This window comes from Sceloporus occidentalis, unplaced genomic scaffold (assembly GCF_023333645.1).
Source record: "Sceloporus occidentalis isolate IW3139 unplaced genomic scaffold, rSceOcc1.0.p SCAF_5, whole genome shotgun sequence".
Classification (NCBI taxonomy): Eukaryota; Metazoa; Chordata; class Lepidosauria; order Squamata; family Phrynosomatidae; genus Sceloporus; species Sceloporus occidentalis.
In genome coordinates, this window is record NW_028316985.1 from 114,825,438 (window position 1) to 114,846,533 (window position 21,096).

The 21,096-nt window shown below is 38.7% G+C and overlaps 1 protein-coding gene across 1 annotated transcript in view; it reads left to right on the forward strand.

Moving 5' to 3' along the window:
- The window catches only part of LOC149312686 (proton-coupled zinc antiporter SLC30A9, mitochondrial-like), a 30,173-nt gene that overhangs the window by 2,179 nt on the left and 6,898 nt on the right, over positions 1 to 21,096 (forward strand). Inside the window, exons 2-12 of the mRNA XM_089525172.1 lie at positions 2,925 to 3,095; positions 9,108 to 9,164; positions 10,583 to 10,682; positions 11,448 to 11,540; positions 11,938 to 12,020; positions 14,331 to 14,389; positions 15,369 to 15,436; positions 16,296 to 16,398; positions 18,093 to 18,148; positions 19,783 to 19,918; positions 20,660 to 20,699. Coding sequence (XP_089381298.1) covers positions 2,925 to 3,095; positions 9,108 to 9,164; positions 10,583 to 10,682; positions 11,448 to 11,540; positions 11,938 to 12,020; positions 14,331 to 14,389; positions 15,369 to 15,436; positions 16,296 to 16,398; positions 18,093 to 18,148; positions 19,783 to 19,918; positions 20,660 to 20,699 — 966 coding nt within the window. The remainder of the gene's footprint in view (positions 1 to 2,924; positions 3,096 to 9,107; positions 9,165 to 10,582; positions 10,683 to 11,447; positions 11,541 to 11,937; positions 12,021 to 14,330; positions 14,390 to 15,368; positions 15,437 to 16,295; positions 16,399 to 18,092; positions 18,149 to 19,782; positions 19,919 to 20,659; positions 20,700 to 21,096) is intronic.

The window sequence follows — 21,096 nt, forward strand, 5'->3', positions numbered from 1 at the left end:
ACGCGCTTTCCTAGACTTCAGTCTATTTCCTCAGATGATCTGAGGAAGTAGACTTTAGGCTATGAAAGCTCATACTGCCAGCTTCTTTCTTTCAGTTAGTCTCAGAGATGGATGCTACAAGATCTCTCCACATACTGATTCTACACATTAACACTCTATATATCTTTGAATCCCATGACTGACATGGTTATTCTTCCTTTCTCATGGTTTCTGAGACAGTTGATATTTGCTGCTGTTGTTCTGTGCCTTCAAACATTTCTGATCTATGCCTTCCCCTGTGACCGGTTTTCTTGGCAAGATTTGTTCAGAGAGGCTGTCCTTTGCCTTCTTCATCTGAAGCTGAGAAAGCTTTTATAGGTTGCCTCAAGGCTGTCCGTTTTCTTGTTGGGGACAAAGAGGGCTGCATCCATGTCCCCAAGTGCAGTGTTTGACTCTTTTCTGATGGACACTAGGACATCATTGTGGGCCATAAGCTGCTCTCCCTCCTGATGCCCATGATTGTGAAAAGGCAACCTTCTGCTGGCAGGGTTTAGTCTCTTCATTTGCACAGAATCGTCCTGGACGCTGTTCCTTCATTTTGATTTTAATACACATCATGGGATAACAGGTAACATGCCAGATGTTGTTGGGCTGTAGCTCCCAGCATCTCTCAACAAGTCTGATGGGAGTTTCAGTTCAACAACTTCTGGAGGGCACAAATTGTCCATCCCTGGTATAAAGGAGGGTGGGCTGTGGGTGAAATGGCTTCTAAATATAAAATTATTGAAAAGTCATTAATCATACTTATAACTCACTTTTCCAATGACTGTGAGTTGTTTACAATTGGCAACAAAACGGTGTACCATTCGTTTGGCATATAGGGCCCACTCTGTTCGGCTGTAATAGTAGAACTATATCGTTCACTTTCAGTGACTGTGCTGTTGTTGGTTGTCCCAGTTAGCTGAGCTAAGGGATATCTACATGGGCCAGTTAAACCAGTTTCCTCCCACCCTCACTGTGACTTGTCTACATTCTGCAGGGCCAAATGATCGATTTGGCTGTGGATTGTCTTCATGACATGAGGACAATTCTACACCGAATCTGCCCTATTCATGCCTCAGACGGTTTTACATAACTCATCTTTTGCTCCAGATCTTGCAGGAAAATTCAGAGCAGTGTTGGGTGGCTGTTTACACACTCATCCAGTTGTGCTGTCTGCCACTGCCACCACTGATGGAAGTCACTCTGAGGTCTCACTGAGGCATCCAGCCATGTAATTGATGCTGGGTGCCTCCTTTCTGAGCTCGGAGGGAGCAACATGCAGCGATGGCGTCAAGCAGGATGCATGTGTATACAGACGCTTGGTGTCACTCTGGGGTGCAGAAGTAATGGGGGGAAATCTGGGCGCAGCTCTGGAGCCAGAATACTCCAGGAGCAGCCCTGAGTATTCTGGTCGGTGTAGATGAGTCCCAACCAAGTGAACATAGATAGCATTGTTATCTCAAACTTTTGGATCACTTCTCATGTTACTGGAAATGGAGAATTTGCTTCATTGAAGCAGCCACATTAAAAAGCTATGATTCCAGCCAATGCCCATCATATCATGTGCTAAATTTCAATGGTTATAATTGTTCACGTGGCGCTATCTTTTAAGCCAGCAGTCACTTCCCCCATCTGAGGCAACAGAATAATACAAAAGGTCATGTTGAAATCAGTGCTTTTCTGACTCTTAAGATAGTGATCCTTTGTGCTGAATCCACATCACCAGTTGCTAATTACAGTGAGGTAGATGTATTAAGTTATTTATTTATTTCATTTAATTTATCTGCTGCCTTTCTCTCAAAAAATCAACCCCCAAAAAACTGGGTCGACTTATCCATGGCTGCATATAAATATTGTACCTTAATGCTTACAAAAAAAGGAAACCCCTTTTTCTCTAAGTAGAGTGTGAAAGGCGAGAGCTTAGTCCATCCCAGGAGAACCTAAAAGAAACACCAGCCCCTGTACTCTCTTTGCTATGGCACCGCTTCTGGCCTTTTTAAATGCCTAGGTGGAACATAGAAGTAGCAGCGGCTCTTTGGTGCTTTCTCTCAAAGGAGCACCATGAGAGTAGAGGAAGTCAGTGCTTCTTTTATGTTCCCAAGGGACCAACTAAGTTTTTGCCTTTTGCCACTCTACAGAGATTTTTTTTAAAAAAGAGAGTTGATACTGTACCTTAAGTCTTGCCTTTATATCCTTTTTGATATGTGTGTATTATCTTAGCCCCATCTGCATCTGATCACTTTTGCCACACATTGCACCATCTCCATTTACCGTAGTTCCCCCCTCATCCATCAAGCCTTTAGGGTGAGCATAAACAGTTATGCCTGCCAAAAAATGTTAAGTTCTTTGCTATCATTTTCCTCTGCTTTGTCCTTTACATCTTTTGTTACATGCCCTTAAGTTTTACCCTCGACTTATTCATTGGTCATATCAAAATCCATTATTTTGGTTCCAAAAACCTGCCTTCAACTTATACTTGAGGTCAACTTACATATAAATATGTATATGGTATAATAGGCTCTGCACACTCAGTATTTGTACAATGTGCTTATTGTTGGCTGATGTTGTAGTTGATGGGAGCTATAGTCTGACGTGTAAAATACAACTGATAGGGGGGGGATTGTTGTATATAGTATATATCAGTTTCTATAATGAATAAATTGTGTCCCCTTCTTTTGGTAGTGTGGGAAATCTTATTTATGGTTATGCTATTTCAGACCATCTTTCAATCAACTTTGTAAACATTCGAGCTCATCTCCCATCTTCTAGGTCCATGTTGGGTCTACATAGCAGTTAGCATATGTGTGCAGTCTCTTTCCACCTTATCTTTAATGCTGAGTGTTTCCCATAAGATTTTGTTACCTTCAACAGCTATAAAATGCTTTCTTTCATGTTTTCTTCAGGATGGCAGGTGCCTATTAAATTTGGAAGTCCCTTGCCCAAGCTGCCAGGTAGTTATCTGCCTGTTCATTCAAGTCAAATAAGAGTTTATACCTCTGATGGTCAGAAGAACAGCACAGGAGCTCAAGATGCAAGCTCTCCAAATCCTGAAGGCAGTGCACAAAAGACATCAGGTATTAAGACTTTCACTTAATCTTTCTTTCAAGCTTAGCCCTGCCCTTTGCAACAGTTAATACAGATGACAGCCTTCGATCGAGAGATTTCTTGGGTTGTAACCTTTAATCCGTTTGCAGTGCCTTCTACCTAGTTCTTGCTAGGTCTGGTGTTGTGTTGTATAGAGATTAATTTCCAGATTTCTGGTTATGGCTGAGTGCGTCAGGTATCCTATAATGTGGAGATCTTTGTTAATATGTAACAAAGTTTATTTTTACTTTGGTAGTCTGCCTCCTGTGTTTTGCTTATAGATCAAGATGGTTCAGAAAACAAGGTAGATTTTATGGTAAGGCGCCTATGTTAAGGATTTTGGAATTTTACCTATGATTGACATGGCTATTCTTCCTTTCTCATAGTTTCTGGGAGTATTTTGAACAACTGTAACAGCTGCTGTTGTTCTGTTCCTTCAAGTTGTTTTTGACTTACGACAACCTTAAAGTGAACCTATCACAGGGTTTTCTTGGCAAGATTTGTTCAGAGTGGGTTTGTCTTTTCCCTCTGAGGCTGAGAAAGTGCGATTTGGCAGGGTCACCCAGGCTGAGTGTGGATTTGAACCCTGGTCTCCAGAGTTGTAGTCCAGTGCTCAGAACAATATGTTACACAAATATTGATATATTTGGTCCTTACTGAAATAATTTTATGAGGTTAAACAGCTAGTTGTTGAACCTCACTTTGATTTCAAGATGACTACCAAGGGTGAGTGGAAAGAAGGTTTTATTGCTGTGATTTAGGAAGTATTCTATATGTTGACTTGAAATAGACATTTCAGACTCGCCAGTTATTCTAATGCTGTGATTGTAAATGTATTTATTTAGGAAAAAAGGGCTGTTGATTTCAGCTATTGTGGTTGTGGTCTAAATTAGGTTTAATGAGGCAGTTGTGTGGGGAGTTTCCCACCTAAAAAGGTAAAGTAGTAGGTTAAGTTTGTTGATTTTTAGGAGTTTTCTTAATAGTTCTGGAGTACCTCTGAAACTTTCCCCTACAATAAAAGAAGATCAATAGTTGTGGGTACAGTTCTTGGAAAAAGAAGTTAAAGCCATCCTGACTCTGTAATGTAAAGGAAGAGTAGAGTGTATTGACCTGAGTAAAACACTCTTGCCACCTGACAGTCTGTTTGCTGGACTTAAGGTAGGCCTACAGGCTGTTTACACCTACCTGGCAGTAAGCCCCATGGAACACAATTGGATTTAATTCCAAGTGATGGTCAGATTATGCCGAAAGAGTCTGCTGCAGCTCTTCTCACCTGTTTTTTCCTCAGTTCTTGCTCACTTTATCTGCACTAAAAGACTGCAGACCACTGCACTGTTTGCTATGTAGCAGTGGTCCGCAGTCTTTTATCCTCCAGATATTTTGGACTTCAACTTCCAGAATTCCTGACTGATGTCTGTGCAGTTTGGGGCATCTGGAAGCTAAAGTCCAAAACAGCTAGATGACCAGTGATTGAGAATCACTAGTGAAGGACACATTGGGAATTCTGCTCATCAGAGTTGGTAGGCGAGAGGGTGAAGGGGTGAATGCTACAGTTGGAATAAACAGGAGTAACTGTTGTCCTGTCTCACTTAGCTAAGAGCTTTAAAGAGCTTTTTGTCTGGGTGGCAGAATGGCAACCCACAGGGCATTCCTTTTTTGTAATAAAATGCTTCTTGTGCCCTGCATAAATTCAATTCACTTTTTAGGACACTAGTGGGGAACCTGTGACCCTTCAGTTATTGCAGCAGAACTGCAACCCCCAGCATGCCTTGCCATTGGCCAGAGTGGTTGGTGTTAATGGGAGCTGGAATTCAGCAACATTTGGAGGATCACACACTACTGAGCTGTACTCTAGCACAAGAGTAGGGAAATGTTGCTGCCAATGGCCACATTTGCTCAGGAGCAGATTTGCAGGAATGTCTGTTGGTCAAGAGTGAAGCCAATGAAGGCCGTGGTGAAGCCAGAGCCAAAAGTGGGCAAGACCTTCATTTTCCCCATTATTTTTCCTTCCCTATTCCTGCCAGGGGAATGGATGTACAGTGGGCCCTCGCCTTACGCGGGGATCCATTCCAGATCCCTCCGCGTAAGGCGAATTCCGCCTATGCTCAAGCCCCATTGTAAACAATGGGGCTCATGCACGGCGGCGCGTGGGGCGCAACGGGCGCGCGCGCCCATTCAATTGAATGGGACGCACCGCCCCGTGCGCGCCCCGCGGCTTGAGTGCGTATGTCCATTCCATGAAGTTAGTTCAGTGTCCTTTCTTTTTACAGTCAGGGGAGCTAGAATGTGATAACCAGGGATTAAGCCAAGGCTCTATAGAACTGATGGCTTCAGCTTCTGCACTTCAGTCCAGAACTCTTTTTCAGTAAAATAACACTTAGGTCCTGGTATTGGAAAGTCACCCTTTGCTCAGTTTTGGATCTTTCTTCTTAATTGCTTTTGTGCATTTTGTGTGCCAGACCTTTCTTGTATGGTTTCTTCCCAATATCCCCTGGTTCTTTTAATTGACAAGAGATAAAGCATGTTGAAACAGCAAACATAGGAAGCTGCCTTATACTGAGTGAGACTGTTGGGCCATCATCATTGACTGGAATGGCTCTTCAGAGTTCATCTCTTTTGAAGGTGCTAAAGACTGAATCTGGAACTTTTTGTTTGCAAAACATGTCCTGGGTGTTCTTCCTTCTCATAAGATTCTTTGAACCTGTTATTTTCCAATATTCAGTATTAATATTCTGGAGATTAATTTGTTTCATGTTTAAAAAATTATCATCTTGACCTTTGCTGGACCCAGAGATCACCTATCCTGTATTTGAATAGGTCAGATTTTCTTTGTTCAGCTGCTGTGTTTTTATCAAGCCTCCAGGCCACTGTTCTATATTTTTTTAAAAGGGCACAAAATGCTGTCTGAATTTTCAGTAGTAAATCTTGACATTTGATAGGTGATTATTTTTCTTGATCTGAGTTTATGGTTCAACCTTTTCTTAAATAATGTCACGGTGAGTGCCCATTTTACAAGAGGAAAAAATCATCCCAATAATCTGTCTGTCTTCAAATAAATTGTAACAGTGACATTCAGCAATGGCCTATCAAAATAAAGCCTGCCAGTTCAGTACATGAATGATAAGAAGGAGGAGGTAGAATGGAATAACTTTTAGACAGTTTTTGATCTTGTTACTTTTGACTAAGAGTGGGTTTTGAAATGCCTAAAAAGTTGCCACTCTGTATTGGGATGGGGGAAAACACCTTCCACATATTCATTCAAGACTTCCATTATAAAATGCCAAGCCATTTTTCAGGGTTTCCTTGGCTCTTAAAGAAGTAAAGTAAATTATGCCTACCCATTTTAAAAAAAACCTAAAGAAAGGAAGGAATTGCTTATCTTAAGAAGTAAGTTGTATAGATCAGGTGCACAATAGTAATGCTAAAGGTCTGAATAATTCATAATGTGTATCAAGGCTTCCATTAATAATAAAAAAACCCCACCCACACAACCATGTTGTACTGTTGAGCTTGGAGGGCTAGGCCTAATGACTCCAGTTTCAATAAAATTAGTTTCAATTTACTGGTAGCGGATGTATGGCAAGCTTCCAACTCCAGAGAATAAAGCAACAATATATATGCTGTTGTTATTGAAGTCATAAGAACTTAATTCTATTGATGCATTTAATTAAGAGAGAAAATACATGTATCTGTGTTAAATCTTTCCCAGGGAAACCACTGGGGCTGAAAAAATTCTTAACTTGGGCTGGATCATGTTCTCCTTTGGAACACAGTGTTTCAGAATCGTCATTCCCTCTAGTTCTGAGTCTCATTGCTTATTTAGAAAAAAAATGACACAAGTCATACAGTACACAAGTGGAGGTAGCAGAAGGCTCAGAGAATTGTCAAGGTTTGCAGAAGTATACAAAGTAAAAAGAAGGAAAAAAGTGTAGGGCAATATAAGTTTCTTAAGGCTTCGGCCTTTGTTTAGGAAATAAAAATATTGAAATATCCATCAAAAATATCAAAGCGAAGCCTGTTAGGATCTAGCTTTAAATCAGCAGAGTAGCAGAAATGTGTCCTTGTCTAACCATGCTTCCCTAAGAACTGAGACTGACTTAAAAACAACACAAGTAGCTTGTAGTTCAAACAAAAGTTTACTAATGGCTTTAATCTATATATACATAGAAGCTATATCCTAATCTATTTAGTGAATAGTTCAGGTAAAAAGAAAATCTTTATCTCACCATCTTTCAGAGAAAGTGGATGGACAAGAAAGATGGAAGGCCCAACAGGTCTTTGAGAGTGTGCGTTCCAAAAGAGGGAGTGACTGGTCACATGGTTAGTTTGAATGATAGAAGAGGAGGGGTTGCATGCAGGAAATCTCTATCTATATATGCAAAAAATGGTATATATGAGAATGCAAAAATCTTCCTACAAAAAGAAAAACCCTGTGAGTGTAAGGAGAGGGAAATCTGAAATGGGGGAAAATTTGGTTCGTACAGTATATTCTTTACAAATGTTCACAACAAAAATCTTCATTGGCTACTTTGGTAATGTTAAACAACGTGATGCAACTTGTTTCTCAGACAAGTTGGGAAATTTCTAGGTTCATCCCTTTAGCTCAGCTCTAGATACAAGTAAAATGGAATTTGTTTTGGATTTACTTGTCCAAAGCCAAGAAGTCACAGTAAACAAAACCTAGTAAAATGTGCCGTGAACAAAAAATGACTTTAGCAACCATGCAGCTTTTCACATCAGGAAGGTTTTAATGGGGAATTTCCTTTTAAATAATATGGCTGAAGGCCCATATATGAAAATTTTATCCTGTATTTAAAGAAGCAAGAGTAGGCGAATGCTCAGGGGAAAGGAGAGACAAAAGTCATGCCTATATGCATATGTACATCCCCCCTCAAATCAATTTAGTCTAACTTAAATAGTTACATGTTGCCTAGTTCAGCAGAACATTGGGTTTCAGGAAATATGCAGATTCCTTGGCAGAGAGTGTCATCTAGGAGAGAGCATTTCTTCACTTCTGCCTAGATGTTTAAAGGTGGAACCAGAGTGAGGGTGTATTTTCACAGATATTGATATATGAAACAAGAAAAAGGGGATCTGTTTGTTGAGATACATTGTTATTTCCAAGGGTGAAGTATGCTCCATTTCTGAAGTCAGTGGTTTGGCCAGCATGTCAAAACATTATTTAGAGCAGGGATCCACAAATTCTGCCTGAGCTTAGTAATGAAACAATATTTATACTGACCAACAGCAGAATGTCAGTGGTTTTTTTTTCTTCCCAAAAGAGTAGCAGCCTGTCTTTCCCATAGAACTACTGTACAAGGAAATGCTAATAGCACAAATGGCAATATTCCAATAAGTCTGGATCCCTGCACATCTCATTCAGAAAATTAAGATTGCTTCCATTTTTTTCTAGCAAATCATAGCACAACACACCAAACATATGTTTTGAAAACTAGACTTAGCAAGCTAGTGAACTCTCTCCCCCCCTCAAATAAATCTATTCCATAATTTCTTCCTTCCCTGCTGCAACTGTTCTTCACAATCCAGTTGTCAGTTCTCCTGTTCTGCTTTGATCAAATTCCAGAGGACAAAACAAAGGCAGTGCAGGCCTCTTTCTTTCTAGTGAGGAAAACAGGAATGAGAGAAATGCAAGTAGGGCTGAGGTGGAGATGCAGAGGGAAGAAACACACCAGGGAAGTGAAAGGGAGATCTGGAATTGCCTTTGGCCTTCTCCCATAAAGTCCATTAACTTTACAGAGTCCAGTTTCCTGTTACAAAAATGTTACCAAAAGTTGAAATGACTGGCAGGAACTTGTTGATTAAGATGCAATTAGTGTGTGTATATTTAGGTTGGGTTTTTTTTAATTTTAAAAAGTGCTTAATATTTTAAACTTATTTGCTGCATATGTCATAAGTGTTGTCCAAATGACTTTTGATTTAATGTTTTGAAGACGCAAATTGAATTTTTCTGGCTTCCTCCACTTTTTTTTTTTTTTACATAGCCCGGGATGCTAGCAGTCAGACATCACCTTTGCCACAACAACCAATTCATGTAAAAGGTAATTAGTACAATCCTAACTTTACACTAGTGTGTGCCAGTGAATGTGCAAGTTCTCTATCTTCTTTAAATGTTCTCTGTGTACAGGTTCTCTTTTGAACGTTTTAAGTAAAGCTACAGCAGACATTGTATCAAATGATAGGCTGCTGCTGAAAACATCAGGCTCATTTTTTGACCTTTTGCACTCATGCTGTAAACTCAAGTTTACAGATTATGATGTAACTCCATATGTCCAGTGAATGATGTCCATCGTCCCTTTCATTGTCTTTCACTTGCAGATAAATCCATTGTATTAGGATTTCACAGTGTGCACTTCGTATCCCAGTCTCTAAGGGTAGTGCGGAGACTGAGATGTATGTGGCTGCTCTCTTTGGTGACAGGCCTATGTTTCTCATGATGTGTACTTCCAGCCCAAGAAAGGGAACTATTTACATTAGGGTTGCCACATTTAGCAGATTCTGGATAAGTAAGGGATACCCAAACGTTTCATAAAGTGGGGCTGCAGCACATCTTCTACCCTATTCCCCACTCTTTGGCGGCTGCAGCCCCCGCCCCACCCCACCCAGGAAGCACAGATTGACCTTTTGGGGGAATGTCCTTGGTCTGTTTTAGGGTTGGGCAAAGGAGTCTCCCCTCCCCTTGCAAATCCGGATGTCACATTTGGTTTTGAGAAATAGGCCTCAGTGAGGTGGTGGAATATGGTTCAAAATGAACAACTGAGCCACAGGGCTTTGGGGTGTCAAACAGGCCAGTCCCCAAATACAGCAGTTGTGGGGCAGGGTTGACCCTCCAAGGTCAGGGAACAGATGTATCCTCCCCTAGCCTTGGAAATTGCTCTCTTCAGGATTAAGTAAACCTGAAGTTTATTTGCTTGGTCTTTTGTCTGAACCCTAGCTAGTTGGGATCTTGGCTTATTGTTTCACTGTAAGCAAGAGTCCTGACTTGTTTGGGAGCCACCAACTGGGCCTTTGAACATGTATGACAATCTAAGCAAACCATTTCTGGTTAGTTTAACCATTCGTACTAGGGAGGGAAGCCAGTTGGGAGAAAGCAGCATGGAACTTACTCATGGTATGGTTAGATTTTCCAGCGATCTGATTTACCATTCCTTGTAACTGCTGTCTATATGTTGCCACTTTAACAGATAATTATTTATCATTCTCATATCTCCACTAGCTGAGAGTATATATTTAATTGGTCACTAGATTGCACTAGCTTATTAAAGGTGTAATTAGTGTATTTATGCTATTCTGTTGTCATGCTTGGTGTATTCCACTTATGTGCGAAAACAGGATGTTCACTATTTTTAAGGGTTTGAAATAACTGTGAATATCAACAGTTCTGTGTTCGTTGGCACCTCCACTGTTGAGAGATCCTGCGGTTATTTTTGAGACTGAATGTAAAATCTTATCTTTAAAGTGAAAGCTGTGCTCAAAAAGAGAGAATATGGACCAAAATACACGAAGAATAATTTCATCACTGGTGTCAGAGCAATCAATGAATTCTGTCTTAAGTCCAGGTATGATTGTTATGAATTTAAAAATTAGAATGAAGTAGGTTTGATTTGATAATTGTCTTAAAATGATAACCAGCAGTGAATGGAAAAAAACAAACACTAATGATACTGTAGACTAGGGACTTTCAAAATGTGGCCCTTGAGATGTTGTTGGACTACAGCTTCCATTATTTTATTTATTTATTTATTAGAGTACATATACCACACTGTTCAGCCCTAAAGGCTATCAGAGCAGCTTACAATTATTGTTTTTAATTAGACGGTTAGCTGGCGAGCATAACTAATGGTTAGATGTGTTGGAATTTGCAGTCCAGTGACCCTGAGAGGGACAAACTGTGTATTGCTGTCTCTGCTACAAACCTAGATGGTACATGTCCATCTTCAGATGACTTGCATTTACTCGCCAGTCCAGGGGAACAGGAGTGTGTGTAATATTGCTACTGCCTAGTGGAAAGGGTTATAGAGTTAATGAAGAAGAAGTGTTCCATTGAAGCACTATAGTAAAGTGTGCATTTGAGTTCTTGTAATTTATAATTCTTATAATAACTATATAAATATTTGTGTGTGTGTGCATTAATTACAAAGAAAATGCAGAAGAGAGACACATGCTTTAGATAGCATATCAAATAATGATTTGTGCTAAACCTGGTTAAGAACCCCATTCTGTGGGTTACATTTCCAGATCAGCAGCAAACCATGGTTTAAAGTTTCTTGCATTGTGGCAATGTTTTTCTTTCCTTTCAAGCATCTCTTTCTGTCTTTCAACAGTGACTTAGATCAGCTCAGGAAAATCAGACGGCGAAGCCCTCATGATGATACAGAAGCTTTTACAGTTTTTTTAAGAGCAGATGTGGAGGCCAAGTAAGAGCATCTATGAAATAGTGCTTGGTTTTGATTATCCAAAGTATACTTTGTAACATCTAACACCTTCCCATATAGATTTTGGCCTGCTTGTTGTAGTTGGTGGTAATACTGTTTTTGGAAGTTGTCAAGGGTTTGTGTTGAGACTACAGTCCATATTATTCCATGACAGTGCACTTGATTCAAGAAATTCCCACTTATAGTTGAGCCCTTTTCAACTTGTACTAGTTTCATACTTCCTTGTTTGTCTGCATTTAAAATCCCTAAGAACAGAATATGGAAATGTTTTATATATATGCTACTCTCTATTTGAGAATCAAAAGCATTAGAGAACTGTTTCATTCATATGACTAAAGGGAATTGTGTCTGTTTCTCCTTGTGTTTTGCTTGAGCACAGGTCTTTAGAGGTATGGGGAAGTCCAGAAGCTCTTGCTCAAGAGAGAAAAAGGCGTAAAGAAGCAGAAATAGAATACCGAGAGAGTAAGTGTAGAATGCTACAAGAGATACTTAATAGTTTTGACTGTAAAGACTGTCACAATACAAATACACCTCAGTTAATAATGTAGATGTGTTTAACAGAAATTTGGTACTAGAAGCAAAAATAACATGGAAAGAATCGGGATATGTTACTACATACCAAATACAGTAGATTCAACAAGTTTAAGCAAATCTTTTTTTGGCAAAACTAGCAATATGACGTGCTGAAATGAAACAACCAGATTAGGAAAGCCTTGCATAAGTAAACAAAAACATTTTGAACCAATGTGAAGTAGAAGGCTTTCATGGCCGGCATCCATAGTTTTTTTGTGGGTTTTTCGGGCTATGTGGCCATGTTCTAGAAGAGTTTATCCCTGACATTTCACCAGCATCTGTGGCTGGCATCTTCAGAGAACGTCAGTGTACCCAAGGCTAAGTTTTTCTTTGAACAGCCTTCACTTTTCTTATGATGTCTATTTAGGTGGTCAAACCTATAAATCGTAACTGGTGAGGGAAGCCTTTTTTCTGTTTTGCTGTTCATGCATGTTCAGTAAAAGATTTTGAAGGCAGCTGCTGTTTATCTTGCCTGTTGTAGGCAGGTGAACACAGCTACAGATTGCCATTTCTTCCCAGAACAACTTTCTTTGCACTGTTTCCTGAAGACATAATGCTGCCACCCAGCACTGAATGCCTCTTTCTTCAGGCTTCCTTCACCATCCTCCCATTGCTGATGCAGCTAAAAAACTAGAGTGTTCTTAGACAAAGTACAGGGAGGAAATGAGGATATAAAAGACTTGTGAAAAGGAGCTGCTTTGCTAACTGAGGGCCTGTACAGATAGACCAAAATAAAGCTGCTTTGGGTCACTTTGGACGTATGCTGTTTAAATGACACACGCATCTTAAGAGGCCAGAAGCTGTGCCAAAGCCTCACTCCAGTACGTAGGACTGGAACATGGCTTTGGCGCAGCTTCTGGCCTCTTAGGGCAAATGCATAATTTAAACAGCATATCTCCAAAGTGTCTCTGAACCAGCTTTATTTTGGCCTGTCTGTACGGGCTCCGAGGTACACCTGAATAGTTAATTGATATTTGTTCTGCGATGTTTCTGCTGGGATTGAAGTTATTTTTATGTTGTTCTTCATGAGCAACATGGTACAGGGATTTTAAAACTTTCATTTTTTAGTTGTTACAGTCAACATAGATCTCCCAATTAAAAAAAAAATAATGCCAATATTTGTGACTTTTAACCCCCAAACCAGCCAAATCTATCGAAAATGAGCCACAAATGCCCCAAACCAATTCCACTTCCCAGAGCTTACTAACCGCAGAAAAAACCAAAAACAAAGCAAAATCTCACCCAAAAATCAGCCAAAATGGCTGACAGAAGTTATCTGACATCACTTCCTGTGTATTGAAATGTAATGGGCGAACCCAATGGAGTGTTTCTGTATGCTATTGCACACTCCTTTCTTAGTGCTTCCCAAGCTGAATATAGGCCAGGAGAGCTGTGTGGTATTTAACAAAGCTAATGCAATCTTGGGGTACATTAACAGGTCACGGAAAATCATTGTTCCTATCTATTCTGCCCTAGTATGGTTGCATAGGGAATACCGTGTCCAGCTTTGGGTGCCATGCTTTAGAAATGACACTGAAAACCAGAGTAAATCTAGAGAAGGTGACTGGGATGATAAAGGATGCGAAGATCAAATGAAGACGATTGAAAGGGCTGGCTATGTTTAGCTTGGAAGGTAGAAGATTAATGGGGAGGCAAAATAGCTCTCTTCAAATATCTAAAAGACTGTTATACAAAAAACAGAACAGAATTATTCTCTGTTGCTCCAGAAGGTAGGCTAACAACTAGTAAGAGGAAACTGCAAGGGGCAGATTGTGAATGAATTATAAGATAAACTTCCTAATGTTAAGAGCTATGGAACAAACAGTGTCAAGTCTGGGCTCTCCTTCACTTGGAGAAAATAAGTAGAAGCTGAAGATCAACTCTCAGAGATACTGTGGTTGCATCCCACATTGTAAATCCTGCATTGACTGTTTCTTGGACAAGTCCTTTCCAGCACTATGATTCATACCTTTAGTGTAAGGAAATCATGCATGTTTGTTGGGATATTTATTGGAGACCAACAGCCTATCCCAGCTATAAGTGTTACTCATATGTTATGCACATACACAGCAGCAACCTTTGAAAAGATTGCTCTGGCCTAATGTCTGCATGTAAGATTTGTACACAGCATATTTTTATGTTGTCAACAAAAGAGAATCTGAAATTCTGCTTCCTTCCCCGATAACATTTTTTTTACAGATTTATTTAGAAACCAAAGATTGTTAAAGGAATACAAAGACTTCCTAGGAGAAACAAAGGTGAGAGACTTACATTTTTATAATTTGGTTGTGATGTCCCATTTCTTAGTGCAGTTCTTAGTGTGAGCACCTAGAGAGTGAGGCTACATATTGTAATATTGCAAAACTATAGGATGATACAAAAGATGGTATGGGTACAGAGGGGATGAGCTTCCTTAGAAACTGTCTCCTTTCAAGAAAGCAACAGGTTCTAGTCCTTCTGGGTGGAATGATATATTTGAAAGACTGTGGACAATGGCTGCCGAAGTGGAGATTGTTGGCTGTGGGATGTGAGAGTATAGAATTAAAAAGCCCAACAAGAAATTGGGAAAAAAGGAAAACTGTTTCTTTCCCTCAGTTGTGTATTTGGCTAAAAGAACTAGAAATTTGTGGTGGTGATAAGGAATGAAAAATATTATTCTGAGCTGTTTCTCTTTTTGAATAATTATTTTTTAAAGCAGAATTCTAAAATATTTCTGCTAATTGTGTAAAGGGTTAGGCCTGCTCATCATAAAGTCTTGTTTTGCTGTTAGTAGGTCTTCAGTGTTCAGATGATTAGTTTTAAGATTAATTCTTTCAATAAAAAGATCCCTCAGTTAATTAGGCACTTTTTAAAAACAAAATGCTTTTTAAAAATACAGTATTATGAAAGTTCTGGCTCACTAGATATTGTGGCACTCCAGCTCCCATCAGGTCTGGCTAGCTGGCCTGTGTCCAGGGATTATGGAATTTGTAGTATAATTTGTATTTAGTCTGGCCCTTCTTTTAATACAGGCAGTTACAAATGTTAAGGCTGCAGGCTTAGTTGTTGGCTGGGTCTCTGCTTGTATTGTTTAAAAGCAAAGGTGCTTTTTTGCAGAGCTTTTACTGTATTGAAATGTTGCTTTATGCATGTTTAACTGACAGTCAATTGCAACTCATACACATACCTGTTTAAAATTTCATTTATCTGTCAAACAGCATAAATATATTTATTGCATGCTTGTGTTTTTAATTTTAGCCACGTTCTACTACATCAACGCTGTTTCTGAGTGGACCAGGAAAAGTTGTGATGTTTGCTATTTGTATGTAAGTTTCTCTTAAAGTGTGCATGTGTTAAACCTAGAAACAGAAAAACAGCTTCATACATATTTAAGTTACATAGTATTTTGATTCTGCAGTGGTGGCATTTCTTGGTCTGGAAAGTAAAAATTCATTTCGTAGCTGGAGTCCCAGGTCCTAAATCCACATTTTTTGTATATGTAAACAGTTACTCAGAGTTACCATAGATTGAGGACAAGTGTAAACAAACAACATTTTGCACCACCTTCTGCAAGCTGTTGGATTGCTAAATACTGGTTGTTTTATTAGCTGAGGCTATTCTTCTAATATATTTGCTTACCGTTTTCACAGTTTAGATGAATCCCATTTTGGGAGAAAAGCAGGATATAAATCCAATAAAAAACCCTAACAAACTAACAAACATATAAACATTTTATCTGTAATCTTATCAGTAGCAAGTTAGACAGTGGTTTAATATTGATGTAATATTCTTCAACATAATTTTTAAGAGCAGGAGCATCAGTGGTTTTTATCTTTCCTTCTGCCAATCAAATTGTTCCATTTGTTCTCTGCTATAATATTTAATATCTGCATGAATACTAATCAGACTCCTCCTTTCTTAACTAGAGTTTACAAACAGTCTTACAAATCAGCTTACACATCCTAATTAAAAGAGCATCTACTAAATTTTCCAGCCATGGGTAATGCTGGTGCAGATACCATACTATCCTATAATTAAAACAAACCATGGAAGGAACAGGGAGCATAATTTCCAGGGAAATATTTTTTAAGGAGATGGCAGCAGTTACTGAGTATGTTTAATCTGTGTGTGGTACTTACAAAGCTATAGATGCTTTATAGATATATTTTCTTCTTATGTCCCCAGAAATGGCTTGAATTTTTTTTTCAAGCTTCTCGCTTGGGTTTACACGGGTTCTGCAAGCATGTTCTCTGAAGCCATCCATTCTTTGGCAGATACTTGCAATCAAGTGAGTATTGTCTGTTCTTTTGGATATTGCTGTTAAACAATGTCATAGAGTAGTTTGTCAGCTTTTAAGCATACATGCGTACGTCCACATACACACACAAATGTAAAATTTCCAGAAATTTTGAAACCATAGGGAAAATATTCAATTTTCACACACCCCCCCCTTCTTTACAAGAAAAAAACATCAATATAACAGTCCTTCACAGGTTAAAAGTTATTTTATTACTTTAGGAACATAAAATTAGTTGTATATAATTTTGTTTGGCATAAAATTACATTTAATATAATAAAAGTTCAGTTTATTTAGAAAATAATTACAAATTCCTTTTTCTTTAAGTTATTTCTTGCTTCAAATGGAACTTCAAGGTCCTGAACTGTAAGGAATACTTGACCTATAAGGAACCTCTGTGGTTTTGCCAGTTTGAATGGCTGGCAAAAACTCGACAATAAGAACAGAACAAAACAAAACATAAAGATTAGTAAAACAGAGAAAATTATTTTTTCTTCACTAGTTCCCCATAGTGTGAAGTAGACATAAAGTACTCATTTCCATAAAATTAACAGACAAGGAGACAAATTGCTTTATCACACTAGGGGACAAACAGGATTTAAATGAGAGTTAAACTAGAAAAAACCAGGAAATGTTGTGTGATAAACATCAGGCATTTCCTGGTTTTCTTTAGTTTAACTCTCGTTTAAATACTGTTTGCCCCCTAGTGTGATAAAGCAGAAAGCTCAGAAATTATAGTGATCTGTTACTATAAATATTCTTATATAAAAGATTTTCTATCATATAATTTTTGGAAATGATTTTGGGCCAGTAAATATGTGAACACCTTGTCTTAAACATTCTATTCCTCTTTCTATAAGAAAATAAATAATCCTTTTTCCATATTTCTCACCAAAAAAGGCTCAGGGGAAAAAAGGACACCCCATGTATAATTTTTTAAAAATGCACTGCCTATACTTGGCGTAGTAAACATCACAGAGGTGGGATGTGTATAATTGTCAGGATTTCCAAACAGGTCACAACTCTGGAATTTGTGTATTGCATGCTTCCCAGTATAGGTCATTATTTCCTAATTAGTTGTATTTCTTGTTATAAATAAGAAATATTCTTGCTTTGTATGTATGATTGGCTCTTTATTTCATTGCAACACATGTTGGTACAGTATGTTGTGATTGATGGAACTGGGGAAAATTGACTGTTAGTAATCACTGCCAACCAACCAAAGTAGCAGCCTCAAATTCACAGTATTTTCACCATCTCTTTTGGCTGTTCCAAAATGGTAGTTCAGAGCTGACTCATTTAGCTTCACTAGTTTTATGTGTTTTTGCTATTTGTATGTTAGCCAAGGTGAGTTATCGTGCAAATTTTTTGCAGTTTCAAATTATAAAGAAAGATAATGTATAAAGCTTTAAGTCTGTAACATCATTCTCACAAACATTGATACATCAAACTGGCAAAACCACAGAGGTTCCTTATAGGTCAAGTATTCCTTACAGTTCAGGACCTTGAAGTTCCATTTGAAGCAAGAAATAACTTAAAGAAAAAGGAATTTGTAATTATTTTCTAAATAAACTGAACTTTTATTATATTAAATGTAATTTTATGCCAAACAAAATCAATTCAAGCTATTCCAAAAGTAATGAACAATTTTGAAATGTATTTTCTTATGTTCTTTCCACATACAGGCTTTGTTAGCGTTGGGAATCAGTCAGTCTGTGAGGACACCAGACCCAAGTCATCCGTAAGCATGTTGTCTTTAAAAAGAAACAAACTCTGTGCTTTTCTGAAGTAATGATTATCTCATATTACTTTTTGATATGCACATTTGAACTTATCTGAATGTTCCAACTTGTATCACGGTATGATATTATTATTCATAATCACGCTCAAACTCTGAAGGAAACGGCTGGTATTTATTTAATTTATGGCTCACCTTTCTCCCAGACAACAATTCAGAACAACGTTCAGCTAAGATCTTATTGTACTGAACTGTACAAAAATAAATAAATAAAATAAAACTGTTTAAAAGGCATGCACACAAAACAATTTTGGATGGCTTGGGGCTTTTTATTTGTACTTGAGAGGGTAATATTTTCAGGTTTCTTTGGCATTTGAAGGAAATAAAAAGCTCTTTTGCATTGTGTTAAAATGGGTGGGCAGAGGCCAGTTTTCAACTTTGCCCTCTGGTGAGCCACACCAATAAAATTCAGTCCCAGAAGTCTTACTGGTTTTCATACCTGGCTATTTTGGCCAGTGTTCAACCTGTTTCTAGTGTTTTGGGGTAATGTAGAAGGTTGGAGGGGTTTACAACTGCTGATGTAGGTGGCATTTTGATATATTTTGCATGACTTTTCACCCTGCCAGAAACTAAAACTTAGGCCTGTTACAGACAGCCAAAATAAAGCTGCTTCGAGTCACAGTGGAGGTATGGTGTTTCAATGATGCACGCGTCCTAAGAGTCCAGAAGTTGCACCAAAGCCACACTCCAGTCCTTAGGGCTGGAGCATGGCTTTGGTGCAACTTTTGGACTCTTAGGACACATGCATCATTGAAACACCATACCTCCACTGTGACTCGAAGCAGCTTTATTTTGGCTGTCTGTAACAGGCCATAGTGTGTCTGTCTGTGGCCCTTGGGAGAGCCCCAGGAAGGCTTCTAGGACACAAAAGGGGATTTGGGTACCATGGACTCCACAGATCAAACCGTTCCCACTCCTGTGTTAAAACATGGTTAGAGAAAAGGGAGCTCTTTCTCCCTGCAGCCATTAGGCCTTTCTTCTGCTAGTATGAGAACAAGTATCGTGTAGCTCCATTCCAGCTTGGTTTTTGGCTTTTTCTTTCACAGCGTTAGCTCAAGAGATTGCAACTTTCCTAGTGTGTGTTGGTGGGGGGCAGGTTACCTATGCATGACCTGCATTGGGTTCTATTTGATCAGACATTTTCTATTCAGGGGAGGTATTACCAAGGGAAAGTGAGTTGTGTTGACTGCTGTGTATTGCTTACCATACATATGCAGGAATTTAAAGGAATCATTTGAAGCCATGTTGCAGGTTACAGACAGATAGGAATAGGGTGAGCAGGAAGCAAGATTACAAAATCTTTGATGTTGTATAATATTCACCCCACTTCAGAATTCATAAACATAACTTTCTTGACACTAGATTTAATTTTTAATAGCTACCTTTAGTTACCCAAACATGATGATGGTCCTTGAATCTTTTAAGTTGTAGGATCTCCCATAGCTCAGTGGCGGAGCATGTGATGTTTGTGCAAAAGGTCCTAGGTTCAATTCCAGGTGTCTTCAAGCAGGTCTGAGCTGGATGGAGCAGCAGCCTGAATCTCTGTAAAAGTGCTTTTCTTTCCCTTCCTTATCCAGGTATGGCTTCACAAACATGCGGTACATTGCCTCTTTAATTAGTGGTGTCGGCATTTTCATGATGGGTGCAGGGCTTTCATGTTATCATGGTATTATAGGATTGCTTAATCCTCAGCCCATAGAATCTCTTCTTTGGGTAAGTTGATGCATTTTATTATAATTTCCAAATCCCTTTTTTTTAAAAAAAAAAAAAATTATAGGACAATGAATGTGGGAAACACGTGTAGAGTTTCTTGGTTTTTTTGGGCAAGATATGTTTAGCTGAGGATTGCCTTTGCCTTCCTCTGAGGCTGACAGAATGTAACTTGCCTAAGGTCACCAGTGTGTTTCCATGGCCAAGTGGGGATTCAAATTCTGCTCTGCAAAGTTGTAGAACAAACCATTACATTATGCTGGCTCTCAAGACACAAGATAATGAAATGCTAAAAATCTTGGATGTAGTATGTGAATATTTGTATGCCCATGGTATGCCTTACGCATATGCTTCAGAGCTGGGAAACAGTTAATGCTCGATGACATCCCTTTTACTGTGATGAAGTGACTTTGGTGTGACTCTGTCTCCCTCTCCCTAAACCCTCAAAATGACAATTGAACAAAACAATTGTTAGGAAAGGAAAATGGCTTCTTCAGAGGCCTCCCCCTGCAATGCACCTAGATATGGCTGAAAATTGTTTTGACCTCTGGATTATTAGTTAGAGAGCAGCATAGTTTTTGAGATTGCAGAAATCAACTGTCTAGATGAGTAATATTTACTGCAAATGATGTTTTGCTTCTCCTGCTTCAAAATAGTCTCAAAATATAGAAAGTTGATGTTTATATGATTTACAAGGCTTCATAGTATATATTAACTAACCTCTTCCCTTTCCTGTTTCTTCAGGCTTATTGTATTTTAGCAGGATCATTGGTCTCTGAAGGAGGTATGTGATCTACTGGCAAAATACATGATTATTTAGCAGCAAGCTATTATTTTGCAGATGCAATAATTGATGCTTGAAGTTTGAGCTCATTTGCTTCTAGGTACATAAGCACTCTTTAACATTTCAGGTTACTGAAATGTTAAACATGCCAGTCTTAACAAAAATAGATTGAAAGATAGATACAAGAAACCTTCAATCCTATTGATAATGCCAATCTGTGTAGCCCCATTTAATCAGTAGTATTTACAAGAGTGTTGATTCACCATTTAGCAGTTAATTCAATTAGTTTATTCTATTCAGAACTGCTAATAGGATTCAGGGCAGGAAGTCTGGGTGGAATAGACAGAACATATCTATCTATTTTTAAATTTTATTTTAGAGAACTCAGAAAAATTTA